Raw genomic sequence first — 16138 nt, forward strand, 5'->3', positions numbered from 1 at the left:
CCTCTGCATCAGTCTTAACGGTTTTTCACAGTAGAGTATCTCCTGGCTGGCGCATAGATGCTATACTTTCGATTCTTTTAAATAATTATCATAAACCCATCAACAAAAAAACCCCTTGAGCTGTGACACACGTGTACACTCCTGTAGTCGGAAATCTTGGCAGTCTTGTGATGTCTAGTAATTTGTTTTTTTAAGCGATCCTGGATAACCAAATGCATGGTTAATTGAAGACCAGATAAGGTTCCACTGCATTTTGCATTTCTGTTTTCTGAATGCAACATGAACAAATGCATTAACAGCATTAAGTGATGTATTTCATTCTTTTACTGGTGGGAAATAGAGGATGCTTCTAAGGTGGCACATCAAGACTGTTATAGCAACCAAAAATTGCTTCAAATAGAAAGGGCAAAAATTGTTCACAAGCACTTGTTGATGAAAATGTGTAGGTCTCAGTAGCAGAGGTTTTTGTCATGAAATCTTCAGTATGTAATCCATCATTCTGCTAATCAAACAGCTGTGGCTGACTTCCCTGGTTCTTGAAGAGCTGCTGCAAGACAAAATCTTCAACAGGAATGTCTTGGATATCATAAAGGGGAAAGAAACCCAACAAAATGCTTCATATTTTGTAATGATCAAAGCCCAGTTATTGGAAAACTATTGTGGAGTTGAATAAGTCTTTAAAGTGGAAGTATTGAAAAATATTGAACAAAAACTTACCACCATCTAGATCTGAAATCAGAATTCATACAAACATGTATCAAAGAGTTGATAACACCCCACCCCCCCCAAAAATAAATGTAACGATATTTTTAAACTAAGAACAGCTATAGAAGTAAAACTTTTCATTTCAAACAATTTGCTAAGCTACACAAAGTTAAATCAAATGATTCTACAGATTCTTACACTGTCAAAAAGATAGGAAGAAAGCAGATAATCACATGAAGGTTTCATGTCTTTTTGCCTAGCTCCTAAAACAAGTCTGACACCACAACAACACTGAACACTAGACTGGATAATTTTTACCATGAATCTCTGGTTGACAGGATTGACTGGCATCTCTCTGGTACTTTGTAAAACCTCAAGGTCAGAGCGCAACAGATTCCAACGGGACTGAAGCCTTTGTTTCCGCAAAGCTTGTTGTTCAAACCTGTCATAAAGAGGAAAACACTACCTCTACTTTTTGATGGTATAGACTATGCAGACATACAAAAGCAGTTCATGCACATCTAAAGTATGGTGCATTAGCTGAAATATGGTTTTTTGTTGGAAACTTTTGTTTCTTTCTGACAGTAACATTTGTTTTTTTTTGGTACCAGATATAAAAGTAAAACAAATCATAGATGTAAAAAAAAAAATTTGCCTTTTTTGTTTGAATTACTAATTAAAAGTATGTTTTAATAAAATCTTACTATTACAGTTTTTAAATATTTGAAGATGTAAAGAGCACTATCTTTTGAGGACAGATAACCCCTTAAGGTTGACATCATCTTTAAGCATATATTTGTTTTGTGTGATGAAAAAAGCAGAAACATGGAGTAGACAAACAATACCTTTCTTTCATCAGCGCATCCAGACGCTGTTCAGCAGTTGAATGACCTGACAAGTGACCCTCATATCTAGTTTGAGCCCAGTATTTATCCAATGTTGGGAAGGATCTCAGTGTATATACAAACAGTCCTGATACATCGTTGGTTTCCCCAGCATCATTCACCTCTACTCCATTACCTGCACAATGTGAGGTGTTCTTAAATTCTACACCAGCCAGCACAAGAAATTTAATCACACCAAGGATACAACAAGTTATGCTTTTAAGTGTCAGAAAAATTACAATTGTTTATTCTTTCACTCACTACTGATTATAGCAACTTTTCCTTCTCTTTTATGCTTTGGTCAATCAGAGTCAATAATCTTCATTCCATCTATTATTACATATAGCATCTTTCACCATTCTTCCAATATATTTTTATCATCATTCCAAAATCATATTGAAATGATGATGGACTAACAATGCTGGCTATAATTAATATAAAATTCATCACGATATCAGACAATGAGAGTTAATATTACATTGTGTAAGAACTTTTCTTCATCATCATTATCTTCTTTACTAAGGGATTAACTGACCCTTTACAAACAATAATTGTCCACATCCTCCAAATGCCATAATGGGTTCCCATGGTGAAGCAAGATGGTATGTGGCAGGCAGTGATAGCTGACACACCTTAACACCTGTCTGAATGTCCTTCAGGTAGAGTCTACCATCTTTCTGCACAACCACTGCCTATATGAAAAGCGAACAAAAGAGAACTTTAGAACATTATTTTCCAATTTCACAAATGTTTACTTATGTGCATGCAACTATCTCTAGACAAGAATATTCCTTATAAGCAGCACATAATAAAACCATTAGGGCCTTTAATAAATGCTGATGACAAAGAACTTTACCAGCTGTGGAAGATCTGGAACGTACTCCAGTAGGGTCTGAATCTCATCATCTGCTTCTGGCCTGCATTATAAATCTTAAGATAACACATACTTAAAAAAAAGGGAAAACCCTCACTACACACCAACAGGCTTCAGTAGCCTTATTAGCTAACATTTTGCTTTGCATCTTGAAAACTTGGTGCATAATGCACCAAAAAGAATTCTATCTAATTTATATGAAATACTCAGAATGACCATCATTCATGATCAAACATTTTTCACTTATGATACAACTAGAACAGAGTACACTTGTTCATTTCACATCATGCACTACACAAATAAAAAAAATGCAAAAATGGCCAATGTACAAGTGCATGTAGTAGTAATAATACAGTCGTGTATCATTTAGAACATGCTTATCATTCACAGTGAAAGCTCACAATGAAACAAATCTCAAATGTAATGGTGCTTTGAAAGTCAATAATCTGCAATTCTTTACATGTTATTTTCACTGTTTCTGTCATCAGTTTGACCACAAACTATAGGTCCGTGGTTTGATGGGAATGAAAGATCGAGGAGGTGTGTATTTGGGAAAACAAATTTGCAGCAAGAGAACATTTCATAATGCCTTCATGAAATACTCACATTTGTTCAATACAGACAGGTTGATCATGCGTCTCGTGACCAATGTCATACAGGTACTGGGTAGAGTCTTGGCACTGGGCCAGCAGATAGGTGGCACCCTGCTGTCCGTAGGGAGGATAATGCACTCTCGAAGTAGGGTAGATGGATGGGTCAACAAAATGCAGCATGCGTAGTGAACTTGTTGCAGATATGTTGACAACTCCCCGCTGTATGCCTGTGAGGGCAAACATTTATTAGCATTAGATACAACATGTATGAATATATCACCACAGTTGTTAGCTTGTTAACTTGTTATTCCCAGTAATGCATGATTTTCCCATTTACTGCTGAATACATAATTATAATCACCAGTGTTGTAAAAATTATTTGATAATTGGGAATGAAGACAGCTTTATCTGTATTTATTTAACAACAATGAAGAAAGACCATAACAGAATGAGAGAAAGATCATAAGAAAATGATAAATGGAGAAAAACAAAGAGCAATTAGACACTTACCAAGGTATAAGTCCCATATTACAACATTCCCGTTCTCCAAGCCTATTGCAATATGAGAAGTGCAGGATGAAATTGCAGAAGCAGTTATATTGCAGGAAAAGGGCCATACAACATCTGGTTTGTGTTCTAAATCTGTGTGATCAGAAGAAAAATGTCTTGCAATTCCTTACTGGCAATGTACTTTTTCTTCAGTTCATGAAATAAAAAAAGTTATTTTATGGAGGGGAATTGGATTGCCAAGTGGTTACAGCAATTGCATCCAATGCCACAGATGTGCTCTAGCTGATTCAAACCCATGTGGTGCATCATACTTCCAGCAGTTCAATGGCTGCCTGATCCCTAAGTGGGATCTAGAAGGAAAGATATCAAAGGAGAGCTGTGCACCGTTCTCACACACACATACAAAAACAACCAAAAACACACTGGCCCTGAGAAAAGTGGGTTCTCTAAAACCACTTCCCAATGACCAAAATTTAGAGGACTACCATACTTGTTAACATTTTTTCATTCTATATTAAATAAATCCAAAGTCCCAAGGACTAAACTAAAACTATATATAAACATTTATATAATCATACAACTAACTGAAGGCTTCTTCATTTGGGGCAAACTGTACTAGCTTTGCCATATAAGAAGCACCCTAGACAGTATGAAAAGTTCATGCAAATGTGTTCTTACATTAATAAAATCATTAGATTCAATGTTGATTAAAAAGATTTAGTAAAAGTCTGCTAAAACTAAATATCGGTGAAGACTAAGGAATGAACATAAAACATTAGATAAATGGAGAGAAGTGTAACTTTGACAATGTTAGACAGGAGAAGAACCTACTCACAATGAGCATTATTTTCACATCCTAACCTAAACAGACTAAAATCAGACTTCCATTTACAAAAAAGCAAAACAAAACCAATAGATATTGTTTAAACACACCTTTTGAAGATTTCAGAAGGGAGAACTGAAGCAAATGTTTGCTTCCTGACCACCACACTGCAACACTACATGGCTGATCTGTTATGTAGAGAAATTAACCACAAATGAATGAATGTGATCACAAAAGAAGGTAAAATAGTGTGATATTTTCTGCTGTAGCTATTAAAGGCAGCCACATATACTTGACTGTATCATGAAGTTGCAGAGAAAATCTACAAGAAGGATTTCCTTTAACTTTATTGAATTAAATGAAATAAAATTTACAAATTCACAAAAATAGAATCAGAACTACTGGCAATATTATTATGCATCAATAGGTCATCTGTAAATTTACGAAAATAGACTGCCCCCACAAGTTAAATGGAATGGAATGCAGGGTAGGTCTTATTCGAACCTACATATTTCAGTATGGATAATTTTCTTTAATAACTGTTATCAGCATTACAGCAATGATATTAATGATCTAATCTTTTTTGTTTATAATATTTATAATATATGAATGCTTTTCATATCTTCAATAAAAAAATTTTTGTTGCTTTTTCCTGTGGACAGTGAATTTCAATAGCTTTCAAATTGATCCACAGTTCATTTACTCAACAAAATTTATTGATAACAAAAAAATATTGATTTATGAGACAGAGTAACTTAATTTAAAGCAAACAGAAAATACAAAGGTAAAAGAGAAAAAACTTAACAAATGGATAAAACTGTAACTGATCAATGAGCTGATGTCATTTGTGGCGGAAACACAACAAATTATAAATATAGTAAAGATACAAAAACAATATAAGGATGCTTGTGCTCATAATTCTCCAGCTGCTTGCTGAAACTCTCAGCAACAACAAAACATAAGAAAACATGGGTAAGGTATTTCTTTAAATGCAAACTCAAAGGTCACACAAGACAGCAGAATGATATGTTAAAGTTGAACATTGGATAAAGCTGATAATCTGCATGGAAACGAAGGTGAGATAAATTTTTTTTTTTTTTTGAGCCCAGATTCCACTTGATTGAATTCTTTCTCATTTTTGCAAGCAGGATCCTCAGGTTCTGAATTCCAAAAAGTTGTACTCTTCACAATGATTTTCATACTGTTTTCAACTCCAATTTTGGTCTACTCTCCTAGCCGGTACACACTAGAATGTTCTGATCAAAAACAATCTAGGATCTAGTCTGTCGATATAAACAGATTTCAAATGGTAAATGGTAAAAGCTGGTAAACTCATTATGACTGCCAGAGACATGTTTGATCCCTGTCCTCTACTTATCTATGACTATGCGCACCACCTTACTTCATAATCTTTGCAATTTTCAATATTTTATGGGACAGTTTTTGTTATATTGTGTCTTAAGTGACAAAGGAGAAAAATGAAAAGAACATATATATATAAAATAACAACTTTCCATTTGTGGGATTCTTGTCAAGACCTATCACTTCTTCATGCTCCACTGTTGACTCTGCAATCATTTATTTCTTAATGCTTTTGTTGAGTTTGTAAAAATAAAGTGTTTCATAATATTTTGACACCAAACAACTCCTCTCACTTTTCCCACACATTAGTAATTAGGCATGGACTCTCTCACCCAATATCTCCTCTACTAATCTAAAAGTAAAAAAACTAATTAAGATATAAACATGAATACATTATTTAGCCTTAGCAAAACAGATAATAGTTAATCTAAAAAGATTAATAATGAAGTCAGGATATGAAGTAAGAGATAAATGGTGATTTCAAGCAAAGCATAAAACTGCAAAGCAATAGGTGCCTGTCTCTATGAAAACTCTGCTTAATTTCGAACGCAGCGAGGAGAAATTTGGCTGATTCTTCAGTTTTTGTGCAAATTATCTCTGCATGTTACAAAGCAGGTAAAAAAAGATGCAAACACGGAAGGTAAAACAATTTTGTCTATTCACATACTGAATAGCATGACAGAGTGAAAAGAAAACTGGCAAGAGGATATTAAAGACTTCATATGAAGGAATGAAGGAAAAGAAAGTCTACTTTTATTGTCATATTCTAAGATTTAGCGACATCTGGTTTTTAAATATCTAATGTTTGGTATGTTGATATGCAATGAGGCTGGCTTGCCTTAATTACACCCTAAATCTGTCTTTGTGGGAGGAGGGAGCTGTAGAACACACAATTTAACTTTGGCCCATGGATACATGAATGTAGGTTTAGAGTGCAAAGATCAGTGAAAGAAAGGAAAAGCAAAGTGTTTTAAGTATGCAGCGTTTATTTGCAAAAGAGAAGGGAGTAACCATAAAATCGCTTTGAAGCAGGCACCAATAAAAATACATGTGTGTGTGTGCGCACACACTTGTATAAACATAAGAATGCATGCTGTTTTCACCTCCTTTTTTTTGTTGAAGTTTGCCTGTCTTCTCTTTAAAAGGAGTTTCTTCCTCATCTTCATCTGGAATAACCCAAACTGATGTGCAAGTATCAGCTGACTGTTTGCAACTCAGCAAACAGATTTACATCCCTCAGCTGAAAAACTATAATCAACCCTCTACATCCATGGGCTGAAATTAGAGTGATAGGTTAGGGTTTGGGTTGTGTTATTTGACTCTTTAAGTTAGTTTAGGGTTAAGTGGAAAAAAACAAAACAAACCTCCACCTGGAAACCTCCCATGTAACCTGCCGGTCCCAAGCCCAGATGAAGGAGGAGGGTTGAGCATTGGGCTAGCAACCCTATCCCATAAAACAACCCCTGCTACAGAAACTGCAACTACAAAACTACCACAACGAGAGCGTGGATGGGATGAGGGGCCTATGACGAATGTTGGCGAAAGCCTTTGGGAAGCCATCTCGCCAACCCATCTTCTCACGGTCAAGGCGAAAACCAGGATAGGGACCTGGAACATCAGAACCCTATATTCTTCTTGTTCATAATCGCCTCCATTGGAGCATAGGGCTGCAAGAACCCTATATGAGAGAAGGAAATCAGCTCAGGTAGCCCATGAGATGAAGACTTATGGATTCAGGCTCCTTGGCCTGCGCGAGACCACGTGGAATGGCAGTGGCTAAACCAGACTTTTGTCAGGGGAGACTGTCATCTACTCAGGACACGAAGACTCTGACTATGACCACACCCAAGGAGTAGCTGTACTAATGACACCAGAGGCTGCAAGGGCGCTAATAGCATGGGAACCAATTTCCCCACGACTCATGTCAGCTTGGATCAACTCCGAAAGGATGAGCACAATCATAGGTCCTATGCACCTACCAATGCAGCTAAAGAAGAGGAGAAGTGCTGGTTGATCGTACTCCAAAACAAGACCTGAAAATTATCATGGGTGGCATGAATGCCAAAGTTGGAGATGACAACACAGGCAAAGAACACATAATGGGAAAGCATTGTGTGCAACCACAATGAGAATGGTAAGCTGTTCCCAGACTTCTGTCTGTTCAATGACCTTGTAGTTGGAGGCACAGTCTTTCCACACCATTCACAAAACCTTCTGGACTTCACCAGATGGAAATAAAGAAAACCAAATTGACTACATCACCATCAATCACCAGTTTAGAAGGGGATCTGCTGGGTCAAGGTAAGGAGTGGTGCAGATGCAGCCTCAGACGTGCGTGTGGCAAGATAAAGCTGAGGTCCTTCCATGACTCATCGGATAGTCTGCACCAAAAATTCTGAGCAGTTTCTTAGAGACCACAGAGAGCAAGAAGAATTCAACTGTTAAATCAAAAACAGGTTTGAAGCACTGGAGGGACTTCTTGAAAAAACAGTGGCCAACCACTGGATAGGATTAGAAGAGATCCAGAAGACTACCTGTGCACGCGTTGTGGGAAAGAAAGAGAAACAGCACAAGGAATGGTTGACCTTAGGGACACGGAATAAAACAGAGGAAAGGAAAGAGATGATGCAGAAGATCAACCAATGTCAAAACCAGCAGGAGAAAGAAGAGCTCAGAGCAAAGTACTAGGAGACGAACCAAAGATGTGAAGAAGAGTGCAAGAGGCGACAAGAGACAGTTCGTATACAGTATGACAGAAGAGGGAGAACAAACAGCTGGGCAAAACAACATGAAGAGACTACACAAATTTACAAAAACTCTGTCAGGAAGGAAGAACACAAACACGTGCAGGCCAGTAAAGAAAAAGTAAAAACAAAATTAGACATTACAATCTTCCAAACAGCCAGTGTATGTTAAACAAAATTTAGTGCTAAACAAAAGACAACACAGAAGTGGTGTATGTTTATCAAATGAAGCATAAAATGAATCTCACCTTTCTGTCCAGTAGACAGATCTCCCGGTAATGATATCCGACCTGGATTCAGAAAATGGAACGTTGCTTCCATGACTGAGTGTTGTGTTTGTGTGTCTTCCTGGGGCAGGTACTTGATGAGGTTGCTGTGCATGTGTTGGAATGTAGAATCCCGTGAATGAAGGTGGGCAGCAGACATGATGTGCATCTGACCGGTTCCTAGTACTTCTCCTGTGTCTGCTTTCTGAGCCAATGAAAACGTACTGGTAGACACTGTGGCTGAAAATCAAGGATCTATTTGTGTGTACTGTGTTTCTGAAATAATCATCATACACATCTGTTTAATCACATTTGGAAAATAATTTTAAATGTCTGCTTAAATAGTCTAGCGAAATGTATGCATATGTGTGTATGTTTGAAAATATGTATACATAGGGTGGTATATAAAAAACTGGCCCATCTCCTGCAATGACATCTGTGTGTATCTGAAGCCATAAATATAAATATAATATTTACATGCTTACTGCAAATAAAAAACTATAATGGCAAATAAAGGATTCTCTGTAGAAAAATAGTGTAAGAAGTCCACAATGTGAAAGATCAATATAAGAAGAGCCTGGATTGCCTTTTGCATATACTGAACAATAAAGTTTTTTATTACAGAAATAAAATAGCTTAAGGGTTACCTGAATATGGAGCCAGTGGCTTGACTTTCAGCACCAGATTAGGTGAAGTGAACTTAACAGCTGCTTGAGTTTTTATTAAAGAAGGGGAGAGTGCAAGCTGCTGTTCCAACCTACCCTGGAAATATGATGATTATTTCCATTAATCAGTTCTTACTACATCCTTCATTCTTTATTGAAAGAAAAAAACTTTCATGCTCGTAATTAATTGATATGTTATATAGAGCAGTGGTGTAGAAACCAGGGGGAAGGGGGGAAGTGTCCACTCAAAAAGGACACTGAGGAGGAAAGTATGCGAACATCATTCACTGTCAAAATGGAGTTCTCCCCACCATTAAAGCAGAGCATCTTCCTACACCACTCGACAGTGACTTTTTAAAAACCAAGTTCAGACAATGGGTACAAAGTTCACAAGAACACAAGCATATTGACTCATGTTTCAGTTTAAATCACTAATATATATTACACATATTTTCAAAAAAAAGATAAGTAGGAAACTAAACAAAAACAAATTTTCACTGGGCTTATTCGAATGATTTTTTTCTGGTCTGTCTCATGCATGCATGGCTCTTAATATGTCATCATGTGTATACTTGCATGCTGATTTTGGCCGGTCTGTATAAATGCTATTTGTATTTTGTATCTTTATACATGAATTTGTAAATCTCCATGAGCATTCTAGGAAAGAGAGTTCTTCATTATTATTAGTAGTAGTTGTATTAATAGAAGTAATGACTTTGAATCACTTATAATTAAACTTAATGATGAAGACTGTAACACAAGTCTCCTAAATTAATAAAAAAATTAAAGAATCATGACACAATATCTTCATGGTACTCTTCTGTAAAAATAAATATTTGATGGATAAGAGAAAGATAAGAATTATGGGACAGTCTGACTGAAAATAAAGAGAATGTTAGACAGCATGAATTAAGGATAAAAGACTGACCCACCAAAGACAAGTTTAACAAAAAAAAAAAAAAAAAACACTTCAAATTATTCACATCCACTACATAGTCTTGATCCTCTCTCCATTTATCGAAGAATATTTTCAATTCAAAATACAACATAGACTGTAAAGCTGTTCTAGCTAAGGCTTTAAGGATCATTGAAACAACTACATTTCAAACACATTTCTGAATTCTCAAACTGAATTATTATAAAGGCATTACCAACATGGATCTATAAGCAATAGCTTGACTAAAGCGGACTAACAGTCAAAGATTGGGGAAAAAGTTTATGGATAGATCTATACATCTCTTGCTTGGATAATTGAAAAAAACAAAATATTGCTTGAAGCAGCATTTTTTTTTTTTTGTTACATTTATCAAGGTTCTCTATTTTCTGCAATAGACTAAAAAAAAAAAACCTGTTGAACACATGGTTTGGGACATTATACATATACATATATACATATACACACAGAGATCCTGAACATTAAAAAAATCATGTAATAATATCGAACATTTGACCTAACTGGCATAACTAAAAAAAAAAAATTAGATTCAATATATATATACACACAAAAAGAATAACATGCGCACACACATTAAGAAAGGTTTACTTTGTTTGTATGCCTCCTCTTCATCAAGTCAGAGAAACAATGTGTTCTTTAAATTAGAGTTAAAATAACTCATGTTCATAGAAATGGTACATGTTAAGACACAAATATATGCACAACTTAAGACAGCCTTCAGTTTTGCCATCTCACAGTTTCTCTTATTGTGTATGTGTGCTCCCACAAAGTAAATCGTCTTTTATTCTTATCTATCATGAGTTAATAAAAACCCTTTAAATGTCATGACTTTTAGTAGTTAAAAATATTTCACTGCCAAAAAAGAATATTTTGATTCTATCTGAAAGACTATTTCCCACAGATACAAGAATATGTAACTAAAATAGACTGCGATCTAGGGGGCACATGCATTTTGGCTACTCTTACAGGTGATTTTGCTTTCTTTGAAGTAAACCTGCCAGGTCTGTTCTTTGATGCCTGCCAACCATATACAAGTTGCATTAAAGAAAATCAACAAACCATTGTCAGTTTTAAGGATTTTTGTTTTGAAAATGCAGTTATTTAAGGATTAAACTTTTTTTTTTACTAAAGATCAAAAGAGACAGAAATTGCATTAGAAATGTAATTTCCATAGGTGTATCATAATTATTTTAATTTTCTCAGCAAGAGTGTGTATTACAAAATAATCTAAAGCATGCAAATATAAATTTTTTTATGTGTGCAATACAACAGTGTAGTATTCCTACCAATGTTCACCCATATTTCCTTCTAACCTTTGTCCCCTGATTGTTATTAGTCTATCTGTCTATCTAGCCACTCAGTCTAATAAAGTTAGCACAAATTTTTGACTCTTAATAAACCACTGATAAATGAAATCCCCTTCTCATAAAAGTCATAAACAAAATTGTACATACACTAATGTTCATGCACAATAAAACTTATTTGTGAAAAAGGTAAACAGCCTGCAAACTTGATATCAACAGTAAACTGTAATTTATAGCTTTGAATACAACCAGCTAGAAGTAAAAGCTTATAAACTGACCCATGCCATGGTAAGCAACCTAGCTGCTATAACTTACCTATCTATATTACAGGTAATCATATCATCATTGCTCTTTTTGTGATATGCATGTCTAACATAGACACACCCACACAGTCTCAAAAAATACATTAGCACATTTGGATTCTTTATCTGTCACATGTTTTTGATGTTAAAGTTTTCTCTTTAGCACTGATGGATAGTCCACATATATAATTGACAATCATTTAAATAAGAGGATAACCATGGAAGTTTAATAAATAATGAGCAGGGTTTGCTAAAAGTTACTGGTGAACTGAGAATGGGAAAATGGTGCAAAGGAGCCTGATACATGAGTTTTATACATTTAAAAAAGTGTGTACATGTATAATATGGTGCCAGTGGTCAACACAATCGATCTGAATTTGGCGAATTGCAACTGCTACCTGTATTTCTATTACAGTTATAGTTAATGAGTAACTTTTTTTCAGGGAAGATTTTATGTATTGCCATCTTTAGGATAAAATATCACAAGACTTCAAGCTTTCACACTACTGTACACCCAAATAAACTATATAAGAAAGAGTGTATTGGTTGTACAAAAAGTTCTTGTTTTTACCTCAGGCTTCTTGCCTTCTTCAGCAAAATGACTTGTTGCTAATTCCATTGATGTCATGGCAAAACTTTCCTCCTTGAATACACACAGAAAAAATGGTGCAAGCAAAAGTTGTTAATGATACATCAATAAACCCCTAAAAACGCAGATTAATTTCAAAAGTTTTTACATAATTACAGCATTGTTTTGCTTCTTCAATATTGCAGATATTTCATTGTATGATCCCAACACCAACACAAGTTTGCTGAGACCGACTCACCGAACCCCTAGGATTCGATCGAACTCCTGTTAAGAACCACTGCTCTAAAGTGTACAGTATACAGCATCAATAGAATGCAATGATTTGAACAAGATTAAGAGTAAGTCATCACAATACATTTTACTGATATCAAATGCTGTCACTTTCACTTTCACATAAACCCCTTCTGAAATAAAATACTGTCATGCTATTTCTTTCATAAACAAACCTACACTATCTTTTCTCAACCTATTTTTTATGATGTTTTCATCAGATTATGGATGTGAAAGATGGTTGTATAAAATTTATAAAGTTATAAAAAGTAATTTTTTTTATGATACATTTGTCAATGTTTACTTTTATTAGAAATACATAAGCATTAATTTAGCTTACAGTATCTTTCAAAACTCTCTCTTTATTAAACTGGATATCGGATGTCTCAAGCTCTTTAATCCAAAGCTCACGTGGTATTCTGTGTACCTCAAGCCAGGTATCATTTGTGTCATCTGCAAAACGTTGAAGGAAAAAAAAGGATATTCTAAAACAAACTAAAGAAATGATAAATAGAAGAAACTACATGTATCTGTAAGAATTAGCTATATAATGTTATATGTGTTCAAGAACTGCTTTTTTAATTATGACTCCGACAAGAGCACTTTAAATATTAGATATTTTAAACAATCATATATAACATTTTGTTTTACACTTAGTACAACAAAGTAAAACAATAATCTATCCCATTCAGCTCACTAATACAGTTACAACTCTTCAAAATAGAAACAAAGCTCGAAATGCAACTTATCAGTCACCAAGATACAAAATAATGTTTTTCCTTTATTGTGTCATAGACAATTATTATAGCATAATTAATGTTAATTATAACATTACGGTAACTCTAGGCTGTACTTTTAAACTCTAGCTTTTCCAACACAGACTATTTAAAAAAAAATGTACATTGCATACTTTCGAACACTACACCCACATAGTCACCCTCCAGGGAGGCATGAACAGCACTTGCTAGCAGCTTTGGAACAACTTCCTGCAATGCATTAATACTAAAATTTTAAGCAAAAAACTCTTATTCCATGCTTATTCTACTATAGAAAATTTAACATTCTATGAAAGGGAACAGTGCTAGTTTCTTTTATACAGCATTATAGTACATATTTCAATATTTAATTCAAAAGTGCACATTATGACAATGAAGTTGAAATGGCAACATAATATGGATGATCACATGACAAAATAAATATTTATATATTTAAGGATGTATGCACTACATATGCAGAAATATCTTTTCTGAATACTATAATCTGTTAAAAAAAAAAAGAGAGAAGAAGCAACAAATATATTTTCTTTAAAAGACCACAGGAATTCTCACCTCTTTTTCAAATGAACTTTGGTGAATAAATACAGAATAATTAAAAACCTGAATGTACTCAGGTATAACCTAATGAAAATTAAATGGAATGCTATATTTATTTTCCAGTTTAATGTAATGCAGCCTCTTTTGCATGTAGGAACAAACAATAGAACATAATTAAGAAAAATGTTTTAAAAACTAAATTGGAAGTAGACAACCAGGAACTTTGAAAAGAAGCAGTTAAGGAAATAAGAACAGCCAATTTCAAGGCATATTCCATCATCATCACCATTGTCACAGCAATAGAACAAACATGCAAAATAAGATGCTAGTATGATTAGTATGCAGCAAAAGATTTACAACAATTCCAATACCCAAAAAGTATAAATAGTGGATGAAACTTTAACTGACTATTTCTAAAGCCTTTTTCTTACGAACATCGTTGGCAAAATATCTACCACTTCCTGCATGTAATGAAAATAATTGTTAACTACCTTATTAAAAATTTACATATCAGCTTATGCTGTTTTAAATTTAAAATGAAAAAGGGAAATTTAAAAGTAAAACATAAAAATTATACAGGAAAGTGTAGGCATGGTTAGTGAGCACTATGTCGGCATCAGATAATAAACCGTTGTTTTAGTTTTTTTGTTATTGCCCTTTGACTAATTTTCTGTAGATGACACAGTTGGCAGCATGAGACAAGATCTGAACATAGAATTTTATGATCCTCATGGTATTGATGTCAAGTGCTTGACTAACATGCTATTAAATCATCTTAAAATGAGCAAGGAATATAAAAAGGATATAATAGTTAGAAAGGTGTAGAAAAGAAGTGAAAAATGGTTACTTACAGAATTATTAAAAACCTTGGCTAAGAAAATGAAGTTGCTTGCAAATAAAAAATCCTAGCGATTGCTGAAAGAAAAAAAGTCATTTGTTATGAATGTTCTTTATTTTCCTTGTTTATTTTGTTTAGTTATAAGTTTGTGTATTTCAAGGGACAATTTCCCACCTTTTTAATTGTAATTTTATTAAAAGAACTTAATGAAGAGTTGAGATCTTCACTGTAATCGATTACCAAATCTATATACCTCTACCCTCCTCTCCCACTACACATGTACACATATACAAAAAATATTACCCATGTCATCCAAAGTGACTATAAGATATGTTGAGATGGAAGCAAAGTTAAGAAAGTTATAGGCATAAATTCGTGTAATTTCTGCTCCATTTTCTTCCCAAATGCCGACAGTCTGTTGGTTGTGGGAACTGACTACAGCAAACCCATTTGGTAGTCCAATAAAAATATAGTTGCCATCCTTGGAGTTGGTAAGTGCAGTCACCTTGCCATGCACCTGTATACAGCAAATGTATATGAGATGTGTACTGACAGAAAAATTTTGCTACACTACTACGAGATAAAATTGTATACTGTAAACAATTTTACTAACCTGCAACTTGATTGGTTGATCGTATTTTGGAGGTCTCACTTTTCTCTCCAGTTCGAGGCGTTTTATTTCTTTTTCTTGAACTATCTCCCAAACATCGGAAAACAATTGATTCATAACATTATTTATCATTCGATAGGGCTGTGGAAGAACGTCCCGCAGTTGATCGGGGTCTTGCAGGTAATCATCCTCATTCTCTTCAGACATCCTACTAATGGATGGTGGTGTAAGAGAAACATTTTTCCGAATATAGACTGGCATTTTTGTCAAATGCTTTTTGAACAACGAAGTATGAAAATATGATATCAGCTAATTGAAGTGATATTTCGGCAAGAAGGAGAAAATAATATGTTACAACTGTCGAGGAATTACGGCACCGTTGCCAAGAAAGCCATCTTGTCAACAAAAGGAAGTGACGTTCTAAGAGTAGTAAGCGAAGCTAACATTTATTGACACACACACACGCAAAAAACTGTATAAATAATTTAGTTATATTTCAGCACTAATTAAGTTGAACTACAGCTTTTTAAA

At 34.6% G+C, this 16138-nt stretch overlaps 1 protein-coding gene across 1 annotated transcript; it reads right to left on the reverse strand.

Moving 5' to 3' along the window:
* Positions 1-421: 421 nt before the first annotated feature.
* On the reverse strand, positions 422-16041 carry LOC112553120 (WD repeat-containing protein 93-like). The gene is given in 21 exon segments (XM_025228268.1): positions 422-547; positions 718-729; positions 1024-1147; positions 1551-1725; positions 2125-2281; positions 2446-2506; positions 3070-3283; positions 3567-3698; positions 4500-4577; positions 5904-5957; positions 6855-6917; positions 8744-9001; positions 9409-9523; positions 12559-12630; positions 13187-13299; positions 13757-13832; positions 14568-14620; positions 15007-15063; positions 15066-15074; positions 15301-15514; positions 15611-16041. Coding segments are annotated over 20 exon segments (2289 nt in total). The 5' UTR covers positions 15869-16041; the 3' UTR covers positions 422-547; positions 718-723.
* Between the last annotated feature and the right edge of the window lie 97 nt (positions 16042-16138).

This window comes from Pomacea canaliculata, linkage group LG1 (genome assembly GCF_003073045.1).
Source record: "Pomacea canaliculata isolate SZHN2017 linkage group LG1, ASM307304v1, whole genome shotgun sequence".
Classification (NCBI taxonomy): domain Eukaryota; kingdom Metazoa; phylum Mollusca; class Gastropoda; order Architaenioglossa; family Ampullariidae; genus Pomacea; species Pomacea canaliculata.